General features: G+C 41.9%; 2 protein-coding genes across 2 annotated transcripts in view; one reads left to right on the top strand and one right to left on the bottom strand.

Moving 5' to 3' along the window:
- The window catches only part of LOC122177567 (amine oxidase [flavin-containing] B-like), a 52,574-nt gene extending 47,888 nt beyond the window's left edge, over positions 1–4,686 (top strand). Inside the window, exon 15 of the mRNA XM_042867103.1 lies at positions 45–4,686. Within this exon, the coding sequence (XP_042723037.1) occupies positions 45–200 (156 nt within the window). The 3' untranslated portion in view covers positions 201–4,686. The remainder of the gene's footprint in view (positions 1–44) is intronic.
- Positions 4,687–11,218: 6,532 nt separating this feature from the next.
- LOC122177671 (amine oxidase [flavin-containing] A-like) overlaps positions 11,219–20,899 on the bottom strand; it is a 46,031-nt gene continuing 36,350 nt past the window's right edge. The window contains exons 9-15 of the mRNA XM_042867296.1: positions 19,689–19,785; positions 18,090–18,143; positions 16,824–16,881; positions 16,312–16,409; positions 14,825–14,936; positions 13,316–13,378; positions 11,219–12,584 (exon numbers count right to left, since the gene is read on the bottom strand). Of these exons, the coding sequence (XP_042723230.1) occupies positions 12,429–12,584; positions 13,316–13,378; positions 14,825–14,936; positions 16,312–16,409; positions 16,824–16,881; positions 18,090–18,143; positions 19,689–19,785 (638 nt within the window). The 3' untranslated portion in view covers positions 11,219–12,428. The remainder of the gene's footprint in view (positions 12,585–13,315; positions 13,379–14,824; positions 14,937–16,311; positions 16,410–16,823; positions 16,882–18,089; positions 18,144–19,688; positions 19,786–20,899) is intronic.

Genomic DNA, 20,899 nt, shown 5'->3' with positions numbered 1-20,899 from the left:
ACCATGGAGACGTTATGTTGGTAATGGATGTGTTCTCTCTACAGGATGTTCCAGCTTTGCCCATCACAACCACCTTTTGGGAGAGAAACTTGCCATCTGTACCAGGACTGCTAAAGCTGATTGGGTTTTCCACTTTCTTCACCTCCGTGGCTGCTGCAGGGTTATTTGCCTACAGAAGGGGACTTCTGGTTCGAAACTGAAAAATGTGCCAGTGCAAAGCCTCACACTCACACTTCTTTTTCTATGAGGTTTTTTTGGCATGTACTTCCCTGCCTTCAAAGACAGGCCAGGATTAGGGAAGAGGAGAAAACAGTAGAGAGAAGACTCTAGAGGGGAGGGTAAATGAAGGGGATCCATATTCAAAAAGAGCCCCTTGAATCCAGGCCTCCTTCTAGCAGTATTTTTTTTGTTTTTTAATTTCTAGGAAACCTTGCAAAGAATTATCACCTTGAGATTTTCATCCAGATCTCAGAACACAGGTGACAGAATGCCTTGATAATACCTGTTTTGAGAAGATTTCCAGTGATTTTTACACATATATCATAACCAGACCCTGAATTATGAGTCTTCTTGGCACTTCCATCTTTAGTTGAAAAAAACAAAAAACCAAAAAACCATTTCTGCCCTCCTTTGTGGTAGACTGAGAAAATAAATCCATAGCTCAAAGAATAATTGATCAGTTAATGTAAATTTTTTGTGAGAATCCCTTTAGTGATTTTTTTTCTCTCTCTCAAATGTCCAGAGCCCAGGTAGTACCTAAACAAGAAGTCAGGCTACCTTTTCAAATGGTGGTCTAAATGCATTCATTCCAGCTATGCAAGTGTGGCCTCGGGTTGTTAGTATTTCCGATGGTGTCATTGTCCTATAGTAAGTTGAAGGAGAATGTTTCTACTGCCTCTTGCAGTGAAGATGAATTTCAGGCTTCCTATCTGTGCCTGAGTTCATCCCTGTCCAGGATCAGACCTTCTTGGCCTGGAAAACCAACAGACTCCAGACAACACCCGATGTAGTGAGCAGCATGGCTGGTCAGGCTGTTGGGCCTGAGTGTGAACCAGGGGCCTTAGGTTAAATGTGATAATACAGACAAAGCATTTTGAACCTTTGTCACCATCTGACTTCTTTCTGACTCCAAGCCTCCCCTACCTTTTCAGCTCCCTAAAGGGAACTGCAAGATAGCAAGAGAACTACTTAACTTCTGCTTATCCCTGAAAGCTGTGGAGCTGTCCATACAACACTTTTACCACTTTTCTTATCTCCTTTTCTTTCAACTGCTTAAATTTATACTTCGAACACGTTGAAGGTAGCTCTTGCCTAGTAGGGCACAATGGGTTCAGAAATTTAGTTTTAGCATAACGAATAATACCCTTATCTGTCCCTCAGCACTGCTTCATGCTAAACACAGCTCAGCTGATTCAGAGTTCCAGTCTCTCCTAACAACCATGTTGACGTGATTAGCACTTCCATTTCTGCCTGCTGTGCAGTGTTGTACTGACTGCGCGCTGCTGGTGACTAATCAGGGATCTCAATGATGAAAAGATCAAAGGGAACCATGGGTCAGACAGTCACATACTAGTGCTTCTGCCCTTCCTAGCTTGATACCTTTCAAACAATGCGAAACAAAAAGAAAGGGGGCAAGAAGGGCAAGAAACAAGTGGAAAAAAAAAAGCCAGAAGAGAAACAAACCCATCAATCCCAGCAATACCTTAGATGCCAACCTGCCATCTCAGTATTTCTACTATTTCTACTGTTCAACATCTGTGCATGACAAAAGAGGAAGTCAGAGTTATAATTAAGAAAAGGATTTGGCATGGTACATGGGAAAAATTGGATGGAATTCTTCTGAGTCCATGCTGCACTTCTGCGTTCAATCAATGGTAATTTATTTGCCAAAAAAAAAAAAAAAAAAAAAGTCCAATTGCATTTCAGTAAAAAGATGTGAAGAGAAGTATAAAGTATAATAATATACTCAGCAAAGGGGAATGAACAGACAGTAGAGGAAATTTACCATCAGTCTCACGCAGACTTTCTGGGCCACCATCTGATGTCCTTGCTTGTGCTAAGTAGTACTTTGCTCTCCAAATAGTCCCATGGAAATCCACCGAACTACCTATAAAGCTGTAATAGTTGTGAGCAGTGCATCGGTTTCTGGCCCTTAGGTTTCATTCTTTTTATCTTGATGTGCCAGTTAAAAATCTTCTTGTAGCAGCAACTTGGATTTTATCACAAATGAATATCCTCATAACAGCCTTTTAAAATACACGGGGGAACTTTTCAGACATAAAGATCTTTAAGTCAGAAGAACAGTGCAGCACTGTACGTATGGCCTTCCTCATTGTATGGCACCGAGCACTAATTGGCGAGGACATTTGCCTACCACAGAGTGTTTCTGCATGGGCTTTCTTTCTCTGTGAATTATTTACGAAATGAATTAGAAACCCAGAGAATGGGAGCTGTGTGAGTTCAGAGCTTTTGCAACTCAGATGATTATCGGGCTGAAAATAAGTGTGGAAACCTAAATCTGGGGAGATGTTCTTGAAATCTTGGCCAATATTTCTAAGCGTTGTATAGTGGACAAATGCTTAACATATAAGGAAGAGTTACCTTTGCAGATCATTTCACTGCCAGCACTGGAGTTCAAGTCCTATTTCTGCCCTAGAAATAGTCTGTGTGGCTGGAAAGGGGAGTAAATCTATGAGATTAATGAGGACAAATTGTTTTTATTTATGTGCAAAATGTGCGTTTTTCTTTTTTTTCTCCTGAATCTGTTACTTTTTTTTTCTAGTCTAACAAGAAATTAATCTGTATCTGCCATAGGAGCAGAAAAGTCAAAGAAAAAACAAATTTAGGTGTAGTTTGAACTGAATTATACAACAACAAAAGCTTTTCATGAGGTTGATCATTAAAAAAAAGTATGTATTGGTATAAAACTTTCTCATTCTTAGTTTTAAAATGAAACACAAATGCAAAAAACAAAACACCATCAAAAGAAACCACAAAGCATTTCAGATGGATTGACATGAAATTGAAAGTTTGGATCCCGTGAGGTTTCTAGCCATTACTTACAGAGCTGGCAGGTCTGTTTTGCTGCATGTGTATTAGCACAGCAAAGTCTTTGATTTCTTCCTCCCAGACTACCAAAGTATTAGGACTGGTCTCTTTATCTCCATAGCCACGTCTTCCTATTGTGCTGTGGAACTTGTTGCTACTGTGTGATAAGAAGTGTTTGCTGTTGTTTCCTCAACATCTTTCACGTAAAATGAATGTGGCGCCTTGTGTATGTCAGTGTGACGAGAAAACTCACTGATGACAAATACAGGTAGAGAATGAAGCTGCTTTCACATGGCTAGAGGGAACCGTTAGCACTAGCTTACCCTTGAAAGTTCTTTCATGCCAGCCCTCAAAGAGAGGGATTGTGTCTCATTTAATAGGCAGCTGGTAGTGCTGAGCTATATTCTTGTTAATACGTTTGATGAGAAATCTGTTAATCATGAAGGTTCCAGAGTTTACCAGCTTAGTAAGATGCACTATGGGCACAACTATGGAAATAACTGTATTTGTCTCTTATAAACTGATTTGTGTAATTGTATATATTTTAAGGATCTTTAGAGTTTGCTACAAAAAAAAAAAAAAAAAAAAAAAAAAAAAGGTTTACTTGCTTGTCAACTGTTGTAATAGTAACTGCTTACTGCACAGGACATCAAGATGTGGCATAAAAATCCGTGTTAACCAGAGTACTGGGAAGTTAATTGTACAGGCTGTTCAATACTAACTAGGAAGTGAGCAGTCTGAGGTAGCCCCTTGTCTTTCCTTTAACTAGTACATTTTTCTTCTCAACGCAATTCTTGATTGCAATTAGCGTATCTGCTGTCAGTAAGATGAATACATTAATCACATTTAAGTATATGTCTAAGCACTGTCCATGACTGGATCCCAAGACCTGGTGGAGAAGCCAGGGGTTTCTATTAAAATAGTCTCCCTCTTTCCTCAATGGGACTATTTCTCCTTTAGGTAGATTTTACAAATGTCCAGAATTTATGATCTTATTTTATTTTATTTTATTGAGACATGAAAGCAAAATGTTTTTGAGGAAGAAGGAATTGTGTGTGCTACAGAAGTACTTGGATGCAAAAGGGACCAAGAATTAAATGACAACAAAACTGCCACTGCTCTCAGGCACGAAACAAATCCACTTAAACTGCAGATTACAAATGCTCATGAATAAATCTGACCTGTGTTTAAATATATTCACATTCTCTCTCACTTCTCCACCTTAAGATCACCTTGATCTAACCATCCATTCTTAAATAGAGATAAAAATGAGATGGCCAAAGCAGACTTGCTTTCAGAGCATCTCTACAGTGAAATTGTTAGCCTCTGTCATAAACTGCTGCTTCTAGTGTGTCTCTTGTGACCATGTGCGGGTCGATGTGAAGTGATGCTTGCCTCTGCGTTTTGGAAAAAAAAAGGAAAAAAAAGTGACTTTGCTTTGCAGGAATATGTATGCTGTGTGCGTGATGAGTCTGTGCCTTTTATAACTGTAGCATTTTCTCAAGTGCCTCTGTGGTGACTGTCTCCCTTGGTTTCCTTCTTAAGTTCCCTTTTCAGTAGGCTCTGCAGATATTTTTATCTGACAGCTGTGAACCTTTTTTTTAACCTTAATTAGAATCAATAAATATCGTCATGTCACATAATGTTTAAGGCTTTTCTTTTGCAGACCCAGAACCTCCCTGTAGATTTGGCTGTGATGGAGGGTATTACTTACTAACATAACATTTCATGTGAGATATCTTTAATTTTTCTCTGTAAAGAAAGAGAATGACATTTGTCTGTAATTCTTCCTGACATATAGGTAGCCAGCTATCTCACAGTTCAGAAGTATTTTGTATTGCTACAGGTGGATTTAGGGTGTCTCCATCTGAACGTGGGAAGAAACGGTCCTTATGCCACATACTGCATGGCGTAAATGTAACTAACTAACTAACTAAATAAATGGAAGAAAAGAGAGGCTAAAACAATGGTGTAATTTTATCCAGCAGCTCTGTATCAGTGCTACAGAGAGGTAGTCTGTGAGTACTGGAGAAAGTTTAACCATCTATGTGAGAAACGTATTGAAAGCACGCAGTGCTCCTTCTGCCGGCTGAACCACCAGAATTACAAGCGAGTTATGTAGGAACACAAATACCGTGAAAGCAAATATACTCCACTAATCCACTGTATGCACTATAAAGCATATATATATCCCTGAAGAAATGTATCAGAACCAGCAATGCATCACAGCTTGATGGGGTGAAGCTTCAGCCTGTGCCAGACCGCAGGAGGCCTGTGGAGGTCTCATATCTTCTGCAAAGACTTTAATAGCAGCCAAGTTAGGTATTTTCAATGAACAGGTGATAACTACCCACCTAGAGAGTAATTTGGGCACTGAAACTGTTGTCTGGTGCCACTCAGACAGCTGAGGGCAACTTGTCTCACCTCCAGATGCTGAGTCAGAAGGCCAAAGGTCTTCCTGAGACTGTCACCAACCAACCTCATGCAGATGGCACAGATGTGCTGTGCATATAAAATAAGGCAGCTTCTACCTCCCACTAAATGCTGATGACAATTAGGCACCAAACTGCTTTGTTGAGATATTTAGCCTTGGAGAAACGCAAACAGGCATACTGTGGGTCCTGTAAATCTTCCATGATGTGAGTTGATGTACTGTGTGCTAAGAGGTAGCTACACATAGAGGATATTAGCACATGGCTGTCCTTCACACAGAAAGGTTATGCAATGATTTTGTTGGTCACTGGAAAGGAAAACAAAGGCGTGGTATTCTAGTAAGTTTGGGTACTTGTGCTTGCTGAAAAAGCAGTCAGTGAGCAGCTGAGTGCTAAGTTAAGCTGTACAAAAACGCAACTGTGTAAGAGGGCTTGCAAGCTGATGTTCATTTGCATGATTTATATGGACGGCAGCAGTAATATATTCTGAAGCTGGGTTAGGAAAATCTCAAAAAAGAATTTTAAATAACTGTGATAAATTGCAAAATACACATTAAAGGTCTTGTCCGTTGGGTTCTTACCCAGTGCTCATCACTGCTTTTCCATTCTTCCTTGCATTGCCAAAAGGGGCAAGCAAAATTGTTTTCAGCTCTTACATCCGTTGTAGATCAAAGTTAGCCTTGCTGTGCTTTCACTGAACGTGACAGAGACCTCTTCTACTTTAGAAGTGATGGGCTATTAAACTTTCACTCAGGTTTTGATTTTGGTAAGCAACAGTTTTCTGTTAGGAATTTTTATAATCACCCAGTAGTGGAAAGGCTCTAGTGAAATAATTGCCACCTATCCAGCTCCATTTCATCTGTCATCAGCAAGTTCTGTAGACTCCAGACCCCAGCTTTGCAGGGGAAAAAGTCTCATCCATCTTCAAGTGATCTGTTTACCTGACCTATGGCAGAGTGGGACAGAGTCATACAGCCCAGTCTCATCTGCATATGGATGCAATTGGTCATTGAAAGCCAATTGTATCTTTGTGGGGTCTAATTGATTCCATTTCTGTAGAACAGCAAGACTTGATGAAGCATTCAAGCTGGGGAATGTAAGGATGCAGCACAGCCCTGACAAAAAGTACTCGAGGGGTAAACTGGTGGATGGCAGGTGGGACACAAGCCAGCAATGTGCCCTTGCAGCACAGAAAGCCAACCATATGCTGGGCTGCATCCAAAGAAGTGTGGCCAGCAGGGTGAAGGATGTGATCCTGCCTATCTGCCTTGGACTGGCGATACCTCACCTGGAGTATTGCATCCAGATGGGGAGTCCTCAGTACAAGAGAAACATGAACTTGTTGAAGCACATCCTGAGGAGAGTCATAAAAATGATCCAATGGATGGAACACCTCTGAGAGACCTGGGGCTGTTCATCCTGAAGAAGAAAAGGCTTCAGGGAGACCTGAGAGCAGCCTTTCAGTATCTAAAGGGGGCTGTAAGAAAGAAGGGGACAGACTGTCTGGCAGGGTCTGTTGTGATAGGACATGGGAAAATAGTTTTAAAGTAGAACAAGGGAGATTTAGACTGGATAAAAGGAAGGTTTTTTACAGTGAGGGTGGTGAAGCACTGGCACAGGTTGCTCAGGGAGGTGATGAATGCCCCATCCCTGGAGACATTAAAAATCAAACTGAACCAGGCATTGAGCAACTTGATGTAGCCGTAGGTATCCTTGTTCATTCTAGGGGAGTTGGACCAGATGGCTTTTAAATGTTCCTTCCAACTCAAATGATTCCATGATTCTATAAAGCAGTATCCAGCAGAATCACTGACCTTTGGTTGGGTTTGTAGACAGCTCAGTCTGCTCTTGTACTACCATCTCGTGGCACTCAACCCCACATTTGTATATTCTTTAATGCTTAGGTGGGAAGGAAGGGAGGAAAGGGCATTAGTAATGCATTGAGACATCCTTGTCAGCTCTCAGGCTGCTTACTAACAATCTGCATATGCTCCAGGTTGTAACAAAACACTTTGCACAGCAGTGTTGCATTTAACAGAAATTACATTATAATTTCAGATGTGGAAACTACTATTCCAGAGCTGAGTTCCATCGCGCTGTGCAGTCATTATCTGAAACAATCAAAATGTGTGCTTGTACCTAATCAAAATTAAGGAGAGATGTTACTTCAGCATGTTCGGCCCCAAATGGAATGAGAATATTAAACTAAATTAAAAAGTCTGTTATTTTCCAATTGTTTCTTTATGAGCTGGAGCTTGGCCAGAGTGCTTTCTTGGAGATAGTGTATTTGAATTAATGCTTCTGTAGAATAATAGAATCATTAAGGTTGGAAAAGACCTCTAAGATCACCAAGATCCACCACCAATCCATCACACCATGCCCACTGCCCATGTCCCTCAGTGCCACATCCACATGGCTCTTGAACACCTCCAGGGATGGTGACTCCACCACCTCAATGGGCAGCCTGTGCCACTGCCTTACTGCTCTTTCAGAGAAGAAATGGTTCCTAACATCCCTCCTGGACTCTCCCTGGTGCAATTTGAGACCATTAGCTCTCATCACTGTTACTTGGAAGAAGAGGCTAGCCCCCCATCTCACTACAGCCTCCATACCATCATTGTAGAGAGATTTATCAATCTTGATAAACCAAAATGCCTCACAGAAATCCTTTTTCAGAGGAGGGAGTTGTTCAGGAATATTGAGGTCTATGCTCACATTTTTATTCCAGGCTCGTCATGCTGCCAAGCATCAGCCAAGACTTAAGCCGTCCCTTTTGGGGAAGTTTTGAAGCTGGAAACTTGTATCAGTGTTTTGATTCTGGAATTACACATTTTGGTTACCCATAAGGACTGTTGAGAACCAGCACAGAAAAATCCAGAGACCTTTGCAAGTCCAAGTGTTCAGCTTTTGTCTGAGATGATAAAATCATGCAGCCAGAAGATGGCAGCCTTTACTTCAGTGCCACTCCCCATCACGCTGTACTGTTGTACAGAGGGCAGCCATAGGCTTCGGCACTGCTGTCAGAAGCTATGTATGTATGAGGAATTGTTTCCCACATATTCTAACCTCAGTCAGACTGGATGTACCTCATATTTAGATGAAAATGATGGTGCTCAGGCTATAACTGAGTTTTCAAGTGAGTGGTGTGGCCATAGAAGTTAAAATCCTAGCAAAAGTAATAATTGTATCCTTTCCTTCATTTTCTGTCCCAGATGGAGAAGTAGCTATCTTTTTTCACTGTGAATAGCAGTGGAGCTTTTTTCTTTAACAAGAAATGTGCTCATTCTTAGGAAACTTTTTTTTCCAAAGAAAATAACCAGGAGGGGGCTGATTTTTTACATGGTCTAATAGTAATAATAGGACGTGAGAATGGTTTTCAACTAAAAAAGGGGAGATTTAGGTCAGATGTTAGGAGGAAATTCTTTACCCAGAGGGCGGTGGGGCCCTGGCATAGGCTGCCCGAGAAGCTTATGGCTTAGAGGGGTTGGAACTGGACGGTGTTTAAGCTCCCTTCCCACTTAAGCCATTCTATAATTCTATGATTCCCTGCTACTCTTATGTATCCCAGGTTATTCTCTCTCTGCTACATAAGATAGGGAAAAAAAAAAAATTTAAAGAGAGGCACACAAAGAACAGAAACTCAGATGCCAAGCGCTACAAATAAAGAGCAAAACAGCAAATAAAACTGGAAATGAAATGTTGATTGCCAAGTGTGGGAGCTCAGCAGGCAAAGAAAAAGTTGTGGTTCACTATCAATGCACACATTTAATTTCCCTTTCTGGGTTTTCACCAAGGTGAAATTTGCTTTCTGTGCACTTGTAGGAAGCAACTAAGCAGGGAACATTTAGAGAGCAAAAACGGTTGTTTTAAACATCTCTGTGGAAAAGCCTAGAAGTAAAATAGGATAGCCAACAACAATTTTTTTTTTCCCCATAGCAATGGACTCACTGGATTTGTCCATTTTTCTATTTGTTGGTGCTGCTGATAAGAAATGGAAGCTGTACTCTGTATAAAGAACATAAAACCAGGATCCAGCTTGCCCATGGCATTATTTCTTGCCAGAGAAAAGCACATGCTGTTAGGCAGCATACCTGATCAATAGGACGTGGGCACCAGCAGGGGAGAAACCTAAACGTTGTGAAAAGTTAACTAGTACATCCCTCTGTGTGGTATTGTTGTTCAAGTATGTGATGCTAATTTGTGCCTATGGTTGGAGCTATGCTTGGTTCTGGAAAAAAGGAGATAAAACAGCATGAAACTGGAGGTTGAATCAAACATGGACTGGAAAGTATTGCTGATGAATGATCATTAATGGACCAGACTGAAGGTTGCAACCATTTGTTTGCTCAGCGTGGTCTCTAAGACTGGATGTTCTGCCATTAGCATCCTGGAACCTGGTCAGACCTCCTCCTTGCCCAGTACAGGGAGCACAGATAGAAGGATGCTGCCTACACCTGCTCTTAAAAATTTATAAATGCAGTTCAGTTCCCATCGAGATGTGGATGGACTTAGTGTGGGCCTTGGCCACCTCATTGGTGCCCACCTCTCCCACTTCACCCCTCACTTTGAGAAAACAGAGTATCCCCTACTTCTGCTAGGGGATGCAGGGCTCTCTGACTACAGTCCATGAAGCTGGACCCCAACCTCCAACGCAGCAAAACAAAAGCTCTTCCACCCTGTGGCCTGGTGAGAACTCTGCACTGTTTCTAGTGGAAAGAGGTGTTCCCACTGTTTTCAGCCTTTTTCATGATGGCAGCGGCTTGTTTCTTTGAGAGCTGTCAGTGGTAATAAACTCTGTTCCATACTCTTTCAAAACCGGTTTAAGAAAGATGCCTGGATGTTTAATATTTAAGCCAGACATTTAATGTTTAAACCGGGCAATTGTTCTGATAATCAAAAGAGGCATAGAAGCAGAATGGAAACTGGTCGGTGATTTCTGACAGCCACAAACACTGCCCTCTCCTGTAGAAGCACAGTGCCTGGGAGCCGCACAAGTTTCAGAAATGCCGCTTTTAATCACCCTCCTTTGTTTGCTGATTGTTGCTCCCACTTGCAGTGAAATGTGTCCCTTCCCCAAGCGGTGAGCAACACAGGCCCCGTCTTCTACTTGTTCAGGTGGTTTGCCCTTGCTCTTCAAAATACAAGCAAATTGCAATGGAAACGTGCATGAGCGAGGTGAAGAGTGAAGTTGAATGGTGTTGGCTCACAGGTATACGGCAGATTACTCTGGGTCTCCTTTGTACATATGCAAAGAGGATGTTTATAGCTGCAAAATTAGAAGTTTTGAATCAGCAACAAAGTGACTGGCTCTAACTACCATAAATACAAATGTGGGTGAGTATTTTGGAATGGGTGTTGTGCTCAACACTGTCACCAAGAACATCTGCTCCAATCGGAAAGGGGCATGATGACAAGGGGCCACCAAAGCAACACCTTCCCTCTGCGAAGAGCTTCTGTTGAGCCCACCAGCGCTGGGCTGAGATTGGTCCACATAAATTATGGGGTCTGCAAAGCTTTTGCCCTAACTCTTATCCTTCCCCGGTCCCCCCCTCCCCCCAAAAAAAAAAAAAAAAAAGTAAGAGGACATTTGAATATGATGGACAAGGTGGCGAGGAGTGAAGTCATCTTGCTTGGCAGGTGTTCCCGTGTGTGGCTACTGCACATGATACGACCTGTGATTTAATAAAGACACAGAGAAACACCACCTTCCACAAACTCACCAAAAATGACACGAGAAAAAGAATATGAAGAAAAGTTTATAGAAGAGATCCTCTTATCAAGGTTTCAGGATTATTGAAAGGCACGTTTCACTGATGTTGAATGACAGTGGAGTTCATGGACACATACAGTGCTCACATTTCACGGCAAAAAGATCGCATAATGATGGTATGTTGTGAAACCTATATTCCAGACTTCAGTTAACACTAAAGTGATTATTTTAAGAGTGTCATGTACATAATAAGAGCGGAACAGGCAGATGCATTCAATTACTGTAATTTACAAGGCAGTAATTCAAGCCCCAAATATATTTCTCCTTATTGTAGGAAGACAGTACAGATTACGAGCAATACGAGGGAGAGCAAATTGATAGGGAGCCAGGAAACTGCTGATGTTCTGAACATAACAGCGAGCATGTGCTGCAAGTCAGAGTGGCTTCAGCTTTGCTATTTCACTTCACTCCACATTAACAGCCAGTGGCCAGGATGGATCAATTGCACTCGGGCCAGGAAGCAGCCGAGAGCTGCTCCATGGAAGAATTGCAAAGCGTGAGGCTCACTGCCCTACATGGCTTTTGCAGCCACACAGTGTTGCAACTTGCTCAGCTGTGGGCAGAACGATGTCCACGTGTGCTTCTACTCTTGCTCTTTAATGATCCACTTCATGCTAATTATCTTCTTTCATACAGCTGATAGTAAAGTTTCACATTGTGATGATTAATAATTAATCAAATGCCTTTGGAAGTTAATTTAACAATTCTGTGCCTGATTGGCATGCTAATCTCTGCTGCACAGCAGGGATGCTACAGAAGAAACCTCCAATATTCTGAACTACTGAGGTGAATACGCAAGGGTACTTACTAACACATGTGACCAAAAATAAAGCAGCAAGTGGAAATGAATGCATATTCCAAGAGCTCTTCACTTTTCGGGAAAGATTTTCCTTTGCCTTCCCTATATTAGAAATACAACACTGATATAAAGATGTCCGATCAAAACAAATGGACAAGAGGCCATTTTCAAAAATACCCCCACAGTTGATTTAGTTTTGTTTTGCTGGTAGCCACTGCAGTAGATTTAATGCATTAATTACAGTTCTAAAAAGAAAATCACAAGGAGAACACCTCTGGCCCTTTCCAGTTGTCCATGTCACTTCTCTTCAAAAATAACCCTCACCTGATAAAAGGGAAGAAGAGCAAGTATGCACATTTGGCTGGACATTTAGTTTGCACTAGTTTCGAATTAACAGTCCCTTTTTCGATGCAAACAGCACTGCAGCAGCCACAGAGGTGAAGAGCACAGTAGACCCAAGTAGACAGAGCAGTCCTGGCGCAGATGGCAGGTTCCTCTCCCAGAAGGTGGTGATGAATGGTCGGGATGGGACATCCTGGAGGAGAGAGAAATTTGTATGATCACAAGCTCTCACTCACTATGCAAGCAGACACCAGCAAATCATAGAATCACAGAATCATTAAGATTGGAAAAAACACTCTGATCATCCATCCGTCCAACCATCAACTCATCACTATCATCCCACTAAATCCCCCCCTCCCCCCCCTAGGCAAGGGATATCACAAGTTTTTCCTGAGGACCAAATAAGGTAAGGGTGGGTCAGGGTTCTGAAAAAAATCTGTTGAACCACATGGCCACAGGACAGCAAAGGCAGAGCTATTTATGGGTCATGGTTGCCCATCTCTTACAAGGGGATAATGATATTCCTTGGACAAGTTGAATAAATGGATACCATCAGCATGTGAAGTTAAGGGGAGAAGGGAAGATTTATGTTGGATGTCAGGGGGAAATTCTTTACTATGAGAGTGGTGAGGTGCTGGCACAGGCTGCCCAGAGAGGTTGTGGATGCCCCGTCCCTGGAGGTGTTCAAGGCCAGATTGGATGGGGCCCTGGGCAGCCTGGTCTGGTATTAAATGGGGAGGTTGGTGGCCCTGCCTGTGGTGGAGGGGTTGGAGATTCATGATCCTTGAGGTCCCTTCCAACCTGAGCCATTCTGTGAATCTGTGATTCTGTGAATTAAAACCTAGCAGAGAAGCCACCAACAGAGAGCCTGCAGATCAATCAAGGGGCTGAACTCTCTGATTACAACAAGAAAGTCAGGCTTACCTTTGACTCTGGCTCTGGCATCCAAATTTCATTCTTGGGGATCTTCCCCATATGATATAATATCTAGAAAAGATAAACATTGGTACCACATGAGAAAAATGAAAAAAGCACCACCTACGTTCTGTTTCAGGAAAACAGAGCAAGATGACACTGATAAAAAGCAAAATTGTGACCATAAAACTGAATAGTGATTTCTCTGTTCATACCAGTAATGAGAGAAAGAGGCAGTTTTGATAGTTTGTGTAAAAACAGGATAGCTATTCATCAAATGATTATGTGTCTACCAATGTTTTAAGGATAAAAGGAAAGTTCCACAGAGTCTCTTGTACCATCTGCAAGAAGTAGGGCAATCCAAAAGACCTATAGTTCTCCCAGATGTTGTGTTTTGGCTTTGTTCTTCTTTTTCTGACTACGAGTGCTCTCTTACACGGCAGCTTGAGAAATAGCACAGTGCCACGAACTCAGGACAGAAAGGCTGCTGGGAATGATGCTTCTTGAATCACAAATGAGGAAAATGAGAGATTCAAGTCTGGGGCTTTCAAAGTGCGCCATTATGAAATTACCTCCTGGCTACACCCAGGTAGTATGAAGTTCATCACGGATCTCATCACGGATCTTTTTTTTTTTTTTTACAACAAATTGATTTTAACAATCATGGAGGCTCTTGGGGGCGAGTGAATGTCTCCAGAAGAGAGAGCTAACTGTTGTTATAACAGCTACTCAGCCATGGAGAAGAGAAATGAGAAATGAGGAGACTCAAGCACATAATGAAGATTATAAGGTGAATATGACTCTGTCAAAGGGAAACAAGTGGTTGATTTTCCATTATTTAACAGAACTGTGTCTCTACCATATAGCAGCTGTAACTGTAATACATATCATTTAATGTGCATTTTTCCCCTTTCCAGACAATTGTAGAGATTTTACCGACTGGGAACCCAGCCCAGTGTGTGTCATTCTGAAGAGATTTAAGCATTATCAGAGGCACCCGTTATGGATTCATAAAGCCAAGCTCACTGTTCTCTCTGGTGGAAGGAGAAGAAGAAAGGATGAATCAAAACTCAGAAAAATGCTCATGTTTCCAGATTATTTCATAGGAAATAACTGCAAGCATTTCTGAGACTGAAACTGATTGCAAAGCCTGCCACAATTAATTACATAGCAAGCATGGTGGTATATCTAAGGGCCGTAACAGGTTGGAGGGTTTGTTTTTGTAGGCATGGGGTATAGAGCATGAACTTCAGTTTAAATCTCTGGTGTGGCAACATGCTGTGTAATGTTCATATTGTTGCACTTTATTCAATAATTAAGTTCAAAAAGTGTTGTTTTGGCTTTTTAATTTTTATTCTTAAAGCCTTTGTTTCACTTTCTTTTCTAGGATTATCTGATTCTTCCCCACCGACCTCAGCACAATCACAGTGTGTGAGGCACCAAGTCAGACCCCTCCAAGCCATACTTAATCCTTTTTAGCCTTTAAAAGAGATGACCAAAGCAAACCAGTGCCTGTACCTCTCTGGCTGCTCTTTCTCCTGCCTGTACAGCCCCCTCCATGTACCCACTCCATTGGGTAGCCGTCTCTGTGCCAGCAAAGTAGATTCTGTCAACGGGCTGGCGAATGATCCTTCAAAACAAATGGAGAATGTCAGATGACAAGTCATAAGAAGGCGACGATCCTTCTAAAAGCAATTTGTTGGCTTTGATGAAGCATTCGACTTTGTTTCTCCATCATTCCTGCAGAGCAGGGCTGGGAGGCATGGTGAAATAAGCTGTTCCTGCAGGACCACCAACTTGTTTCTGTAAACAACGCTCAAGAGCTGAGAGAGAAAAACCAATGCATAAATCAGTATGCCCAGCTTCTGTGCAAAATAATATCAGCCTTATTTTAGTGCTAGGATAAGAAATAATCTTAATGGCCTCCCAAAATGTAGTGCAGCTGGCAGGTGCGTGACAGCTTTGCTGTTATCCTGCTATTACAATGGGGTATGAATTATGTTTTTGCTGTGGTGGGTCACCAATATCAGCTACTCTTTGGACTTGCCTGGTTGCTTGCCAAAAGAGGCTTGCTGCTGAAGGCCTCTGCATTCAGTGAGTTGCATCTGACCCTGAACAGAGCCATAAGCCAGCTTATCAGCCATGCAAAGCTGCACAAGCATCTTGCTCAACACAGATAAAGAGAATGAACTCCCTTTCCCATCCAGCTGTGGATAAGAGACCTCAGCCACTGCTACATCTGAACACAAAGCGTTCAGATAAATTGCTACAGAAGAGTCTGTGCATGAGGTGACTCCTTCCCAATCACATCTTGGACAGAGGTCAGGTATAGCTCCACAATGGACAGTCAGTTTGAGGAAAACATGCAAGAGCCCACACTGTCGTTTGGTGCTTGGTAATGAATATGCAACTTGCCTGGTTGTTTCTAATAGGTGCTGAATTGTGCTTTCCATAAGCTTTTCAGTGATACACCAAATGTTAATCACTGTTATCTACTATGACCCTTTATGAATACAGCAGTTCTGTGTGGGGAGAGTACTGCAGGCTTTGCTGAACGGGAAGAGAGAATGAGTTTTTCTGTAAGGGTTTTGCGTCTTTTCCCTGGTGATGCAACTCAATAGGCTCTGCTAGAATTCGATGCTCCACCAGCACAGTCAGTGGAGACTCCTCCTCTGTCTTAAGGAGGAGGCCTCATGCTCTTGAGGCCTTAGAAAGCATTAAAAATTATAATGCAAATAGGCAAATAGTGCACAGAGGTTGATACTGTAACTAGACTACTGTGGAGAGGTTTTATAGTTCCGGCAGGTCTTTTCGTGACTGTGTTTTGCTGCCTTGAAAATCACAAGAGAAACTTGGCTCTTATTAAAAGTCAAAAGCAAGACTCATTAGCTGGCATGTAAGGGAGTGCAAAGAGGGTTGGAAGTCCCCCACTGTGCTAAATATGCCCTAAGTTTTTTGCATAAAACAGATCATTGTATGTGAGCTACAAAAGTATTCTGTTTTACCTTCCATATGAATGCATTATGCCAGGTGGGAAGTAGGCTGTGTAACAGCCCCCTGAATACTGCTCCATAGTCCAGTTCTTCTCTTCATAATGCACTGGCTGTAAGTATTACCAAACATTAGACAGTGAAACAGTGGCAAAGAAATTGGAAATAAAAACAAAAAACAAGTTTCCTTTGAAGAAGGGAAAAGAACAGGTTAAGGATGCCATGTCATGTCCTCTGATTAATGCTATCCATGTACACACAACAAACATTTGCATCTTTAGAGAAGCAGTAGTTTCCCATGTGGAAATGATAGGGCAAATCAAACCACACTCTTCCTCATTCTTGCAAAGAATGAGATTTGCCAGGTCTTTTTTTCCTGCAGTAGATGCTGCTGCCCTCCCCTTGGCATTGGAGATTCTATGGCACAACACAGAATTTTGGGTACCAGGAATTTTAACTTCATCCTCCAGAACAAAACAGCAACATTATTCTACAAACGGAGGTGAAAATGGGTACTAATTTCTTACATGTAAAGCCTCTTCCATCTGCATTGCCTTGGCATATGACTCACAGATTTTCTTCCTCCTATATGAAAATAAAAGCATTTGGGAAAAGAAAAGAGGGAGATAAAAACCTCTCAGCTATTGCTCTTGTTATTAAAAAAAAAAAAATTGTACACATTGCAATACACTGGAAAGAAAGCTGGGTTTTGCTTTGCTTTTAAGTCTGATTTACAGTTCTTATGTTAGTGTGCATATTCAAATATTGATGCATAAATGTGACATCCAAAGTGAACCCTGGAATGGAAAATGAAGGCCAATTTTGGCAAAGAACTCTAAAAAATAAATCTTGGTACAGTTATTCTAGGATGCAGAGACAATTTGTTCTCATGTTCACTGGTGTAAGACCAGAAGAGACATAATATAAATCAATGAAATCCTTACAGATCTACTATAGCTGAGAACAAAATATGAGCTGGAGAGTACTACTCACACTCCTAAGCAGAATTCCTCTTTTTTTGCACGTATATTAAAATTGCATTTAGAACATACTGTGTTCACTTCAGAGATTAATGAAGAAATCATACTGTAAACATGGAGGTTTAAAACTTCTGGCGCACAATCTAAATGTGAAGGATAAGCAGCACTGTGTACATCAGAGCTCCATTTATCCCTGGGTTGAAACATTACTCAGTAGGGATGCAGTCTGAGGAACATGGAGGAGCAGGATGTGGAAACTCAGAAATATCCACAATTGGATGATATCAGTGTTCGTGTCTAGACCTAAAAGCTAAATCTTCACCCCAGTTTCCAGTATTGGCAGTTGCACTGATCATGTGTGTATATACACATGCACACACAAACCACATACACTTCTGTGGAGAAGCATCATAGAATCATATTATAGAATCACAGAACGGTTTGGGCTGCAGGGGACCTCAAAGCCCACCCACCCCAACCCCTGCTGTGGGCAGGGCTGCCCCCCACCAGCTCAGGCTGCCCAGGGCCCCATCCAACCTGGCCTTGAGCCTCCAGGGATGGGGCACCACAGCTTCTCTGGGCAGCTGTGCCAGCGCCTCACTGCCTACTTGGGAAAGAATTTCCTCAACATCTAGTCCAAACCTCCCCTCTTTTAGTTTAAAGCCATTACCCGTCATCCTATCACTACCACATGGTGTAAAAAGTTGGTCCCCCCTCCTGCTTGTAAGCTCCCTTCAAGTGCTGGAAGGTCACAATGAAGTCTCTCCAAGAAGTATCCCATATCTAAAGTATTTACTGTTTCTGAACTCTTACCTCTCCTCCTTACTGAGGCTGGCCAGTTTAACAGCCTTTCTGGTAAGGATGAAACTGAAAAAGAAAAATATGGCATATAAATATCACAGTGTCAGCACTCCAGCTGATTTGTAAGCTTTTGCTTGAAATGACTCCAAAAAAAGATGGGTCAAGCATTCTAATGGTATGTAATGGGCTTGAGAGCTTTTCACTGTATGACATCACTTAGTAATTACAGGTCACAGGGGTGAAACGCCTATGTGGGATACCCTGCCGAGTTAATTGAATGGAGGGCAAGTGTTCCCAGGGGGCATGCAGAAAGGACGGCCTGGCAGCTACCAGCTGAGAAAGCTGCAGCTTGTAGGCGTGTTTGCAAAGCTGCCAGCGCTGGTCTCATTCTCGTCTGGAATGAGCTCTTCATCCCCACTGATTCAGGAGAGCAAAGTTATCCACAAACTGAGCAGAGAGAAATGACAGCATTTAACAAGCCAGCTTGCACCAGCTCCCTTCTTACACCTAGTTCTCATCCAAAAGGTCTCAGACTGAGTTTTCTCGTGATTTCGATGCCTTACAGGCAGTTTGCCATACCACTGCCCCTGCTGACTGGCTCTGTTAAATGCCTGCTGCTCTGGCATGACCATGGCCGATTTTGTAAGAACTGGGACTGATATTCTCTCAATTTGAAAGAAACAGATTTGGTGATTAGTTTCTCTGACTTCAGTGGAGATATGCAGGAGATGAAGTAGGTTTCTACACCAAAGTTGCTCAGTGAAGTCCACAAGAAGAAAGCATGAAAGCATTTGCCTTTTGAGGTCTGGAGGAGGTTTATTGCTCTCAGGGCAGAAATTGTTAAGCTTTGAATATGCCCATAAACACGTGCAGTTCTGTAGAACTGGCAAGCTGTCTTGCCAAATATTCCACATTTAGTTGCCTGACATTTATATTGGCTTTTTGGGCGGGGGCAGGGGGGGAAGTTCTCCTCAGATTACAGTGGAAATATTTGTAAAAATTGTTTGTTCATATTAGCTTAACCTTATTTTAAAAGCCAATAAACACTGCTACATATTTTCTCATCTGTTTGTCTAAACTACAGCTCTTCTACTTGGCAGTTTCTTCAGAATGCTGATTTCCTCACTGAACAGCTGCTGCCGAACTTAACCACAAGCCAATCCCCTTCGTCCCTCCTCAGTCTGATGAGGAAAGGAGGCAAAGGATGATGTCTTGAACAACTGCATTTTCATTTTGGTCCAGCTGCTAAATACGAGGACCAACGTGAGCAGAATACAAGCTCACAAAACTAGGTAAGGAAAGGATTTATTTCTAAATCTAGTCAGCAGCAAAATGCTATCTGATTGATTAAAATGAGCAAAGATTAATTCAGCATCCCTTTCCCCACAACTGTCTCTGTATGGGGGGATATTTGTAGCAGTTTATTGTTTTTTTTTTTTTCTCTCACATGAAAGCTTACATAGGCTAGAGGGGCACAAGGGAGATGTAGGAAGTACTCTATCTATGAATGATGTGGGAGTGGGCATAACTGATTTGAATCTTATTCCCATCTCTTCCTCTTTCACTGGCTTCCTTACACAAAAGAAATACACATGTGCTAGAGCTCCTAACCCCATAATGGCAGGAAAAGATCCATCGGGTTTCGTGTCATCCAAGGTAATTCCAATTGGACATTCTTCATCATCAATGAAGAGAGAAGCACAGCAACCTAAGGGGAGAAAGGAAAACAAAATGATTGTCAGAAAGACTCAGTGGTGATCACTACTTCTGACAGCAGCGAACAGGGGAAACTATCAGTAAAAGAATTGTACAGTAGATCCCCAGTCACCAAAAAGATCTACAAGTCTGAAGCATTCTTACAACAGTTCCTCCTTCTCTTTTCCACCTGGCCCTGGGTAATTCTGTACACAGACAGTGTACTGTTACTGGAGTCCAGTAACAGTAATGGTCAATCTAATCAAGTATCACATCCCCATTCCAAGCGACGTGTTTCAGATGACCATGCAAAAAATCCTGTAGAGATGGCAACGCATAAACCTGCATACACTTCTTTTTATTCCCATTCAATTACTGGTTTATGTCTTTAAACATGCAAAATTATATTCTGTCAATTGAGAAACATTCCTGACCAGGGCAAATCATTATACAGGAAGTGGAAACAGAGAGGTTGGAATTAGATGATCTTTAAGGTCTCTTCCAACAGAAGCCAATCTATGATTCTATGAAACTAATCTGTCCATATAAATGTTTCTGGAAACGGTAACTGATTTTTTTATCATTTATTAACAGTTAAAGCTGAGAAATGTGTGATGTTGCAAATGTTGGGAAAAATACGTCCCAAATTGAACAAAAAGGTAACCTACTTTTTCCATTCCTCTGAGATATCAAGTTCCTAGAACGGGCATGTAACCAAGGAAGGGCCTTGCTCGCACCTAAAGCTCTCACTGTGATTTGCTATAAATTCTCTCTGGCTGCCCTAACTGTCCCAGCAAGGACTTCCTACTGCAGGCCTCTGTTTCTGTGTGCTGCAGGTGGCTTGGCAGCTTTCAGCTTTAGTTCACTGTGAAATCTGGCTTCTACCAGTCATCAGCTCAGAGCTTTGGGACCCTGCTTGGGTCTGAATTCTGCTTTGAGATGAAGTGTATGCTTAAGCTTAGAAAAACAGCTCTCCTTCCCAAAGAGCTTTACTTTTTGTTTTTCCGTGTGTTTAATGTAGTTTTTTTTTTTTTTTTTTTTTTTTTTCGCATTTAATCCCTCCTTGGATTTATTCCAACAGACAGCAGAGCTTCAAAATTAGCAGAGCACTGGACTCCCAAGTCCTT

Source organism: Lagopus leucura, unplaced genomic scaffold (genome assembly GCF_019238085.1).
Source record: "Lagopus leucura isolate 7727_CA_CO unplaced genomic scaffold, USGS_WTPT01 Super-Scaffold_100001, whole genome shotgun sequence".
Classification (NCBI taxonomy): domain Eukaryota; kingdom Metazoa; phylum Chordata; class Aves; order Galliformes; family Phasianidae; genus Lagopus; species Lagopus leucura.
The sequence above is the reverse complement of the archived record's forward strand: the minus strand, read 5'-3'. Positions and strand labels throughout refer to the sequence as shown.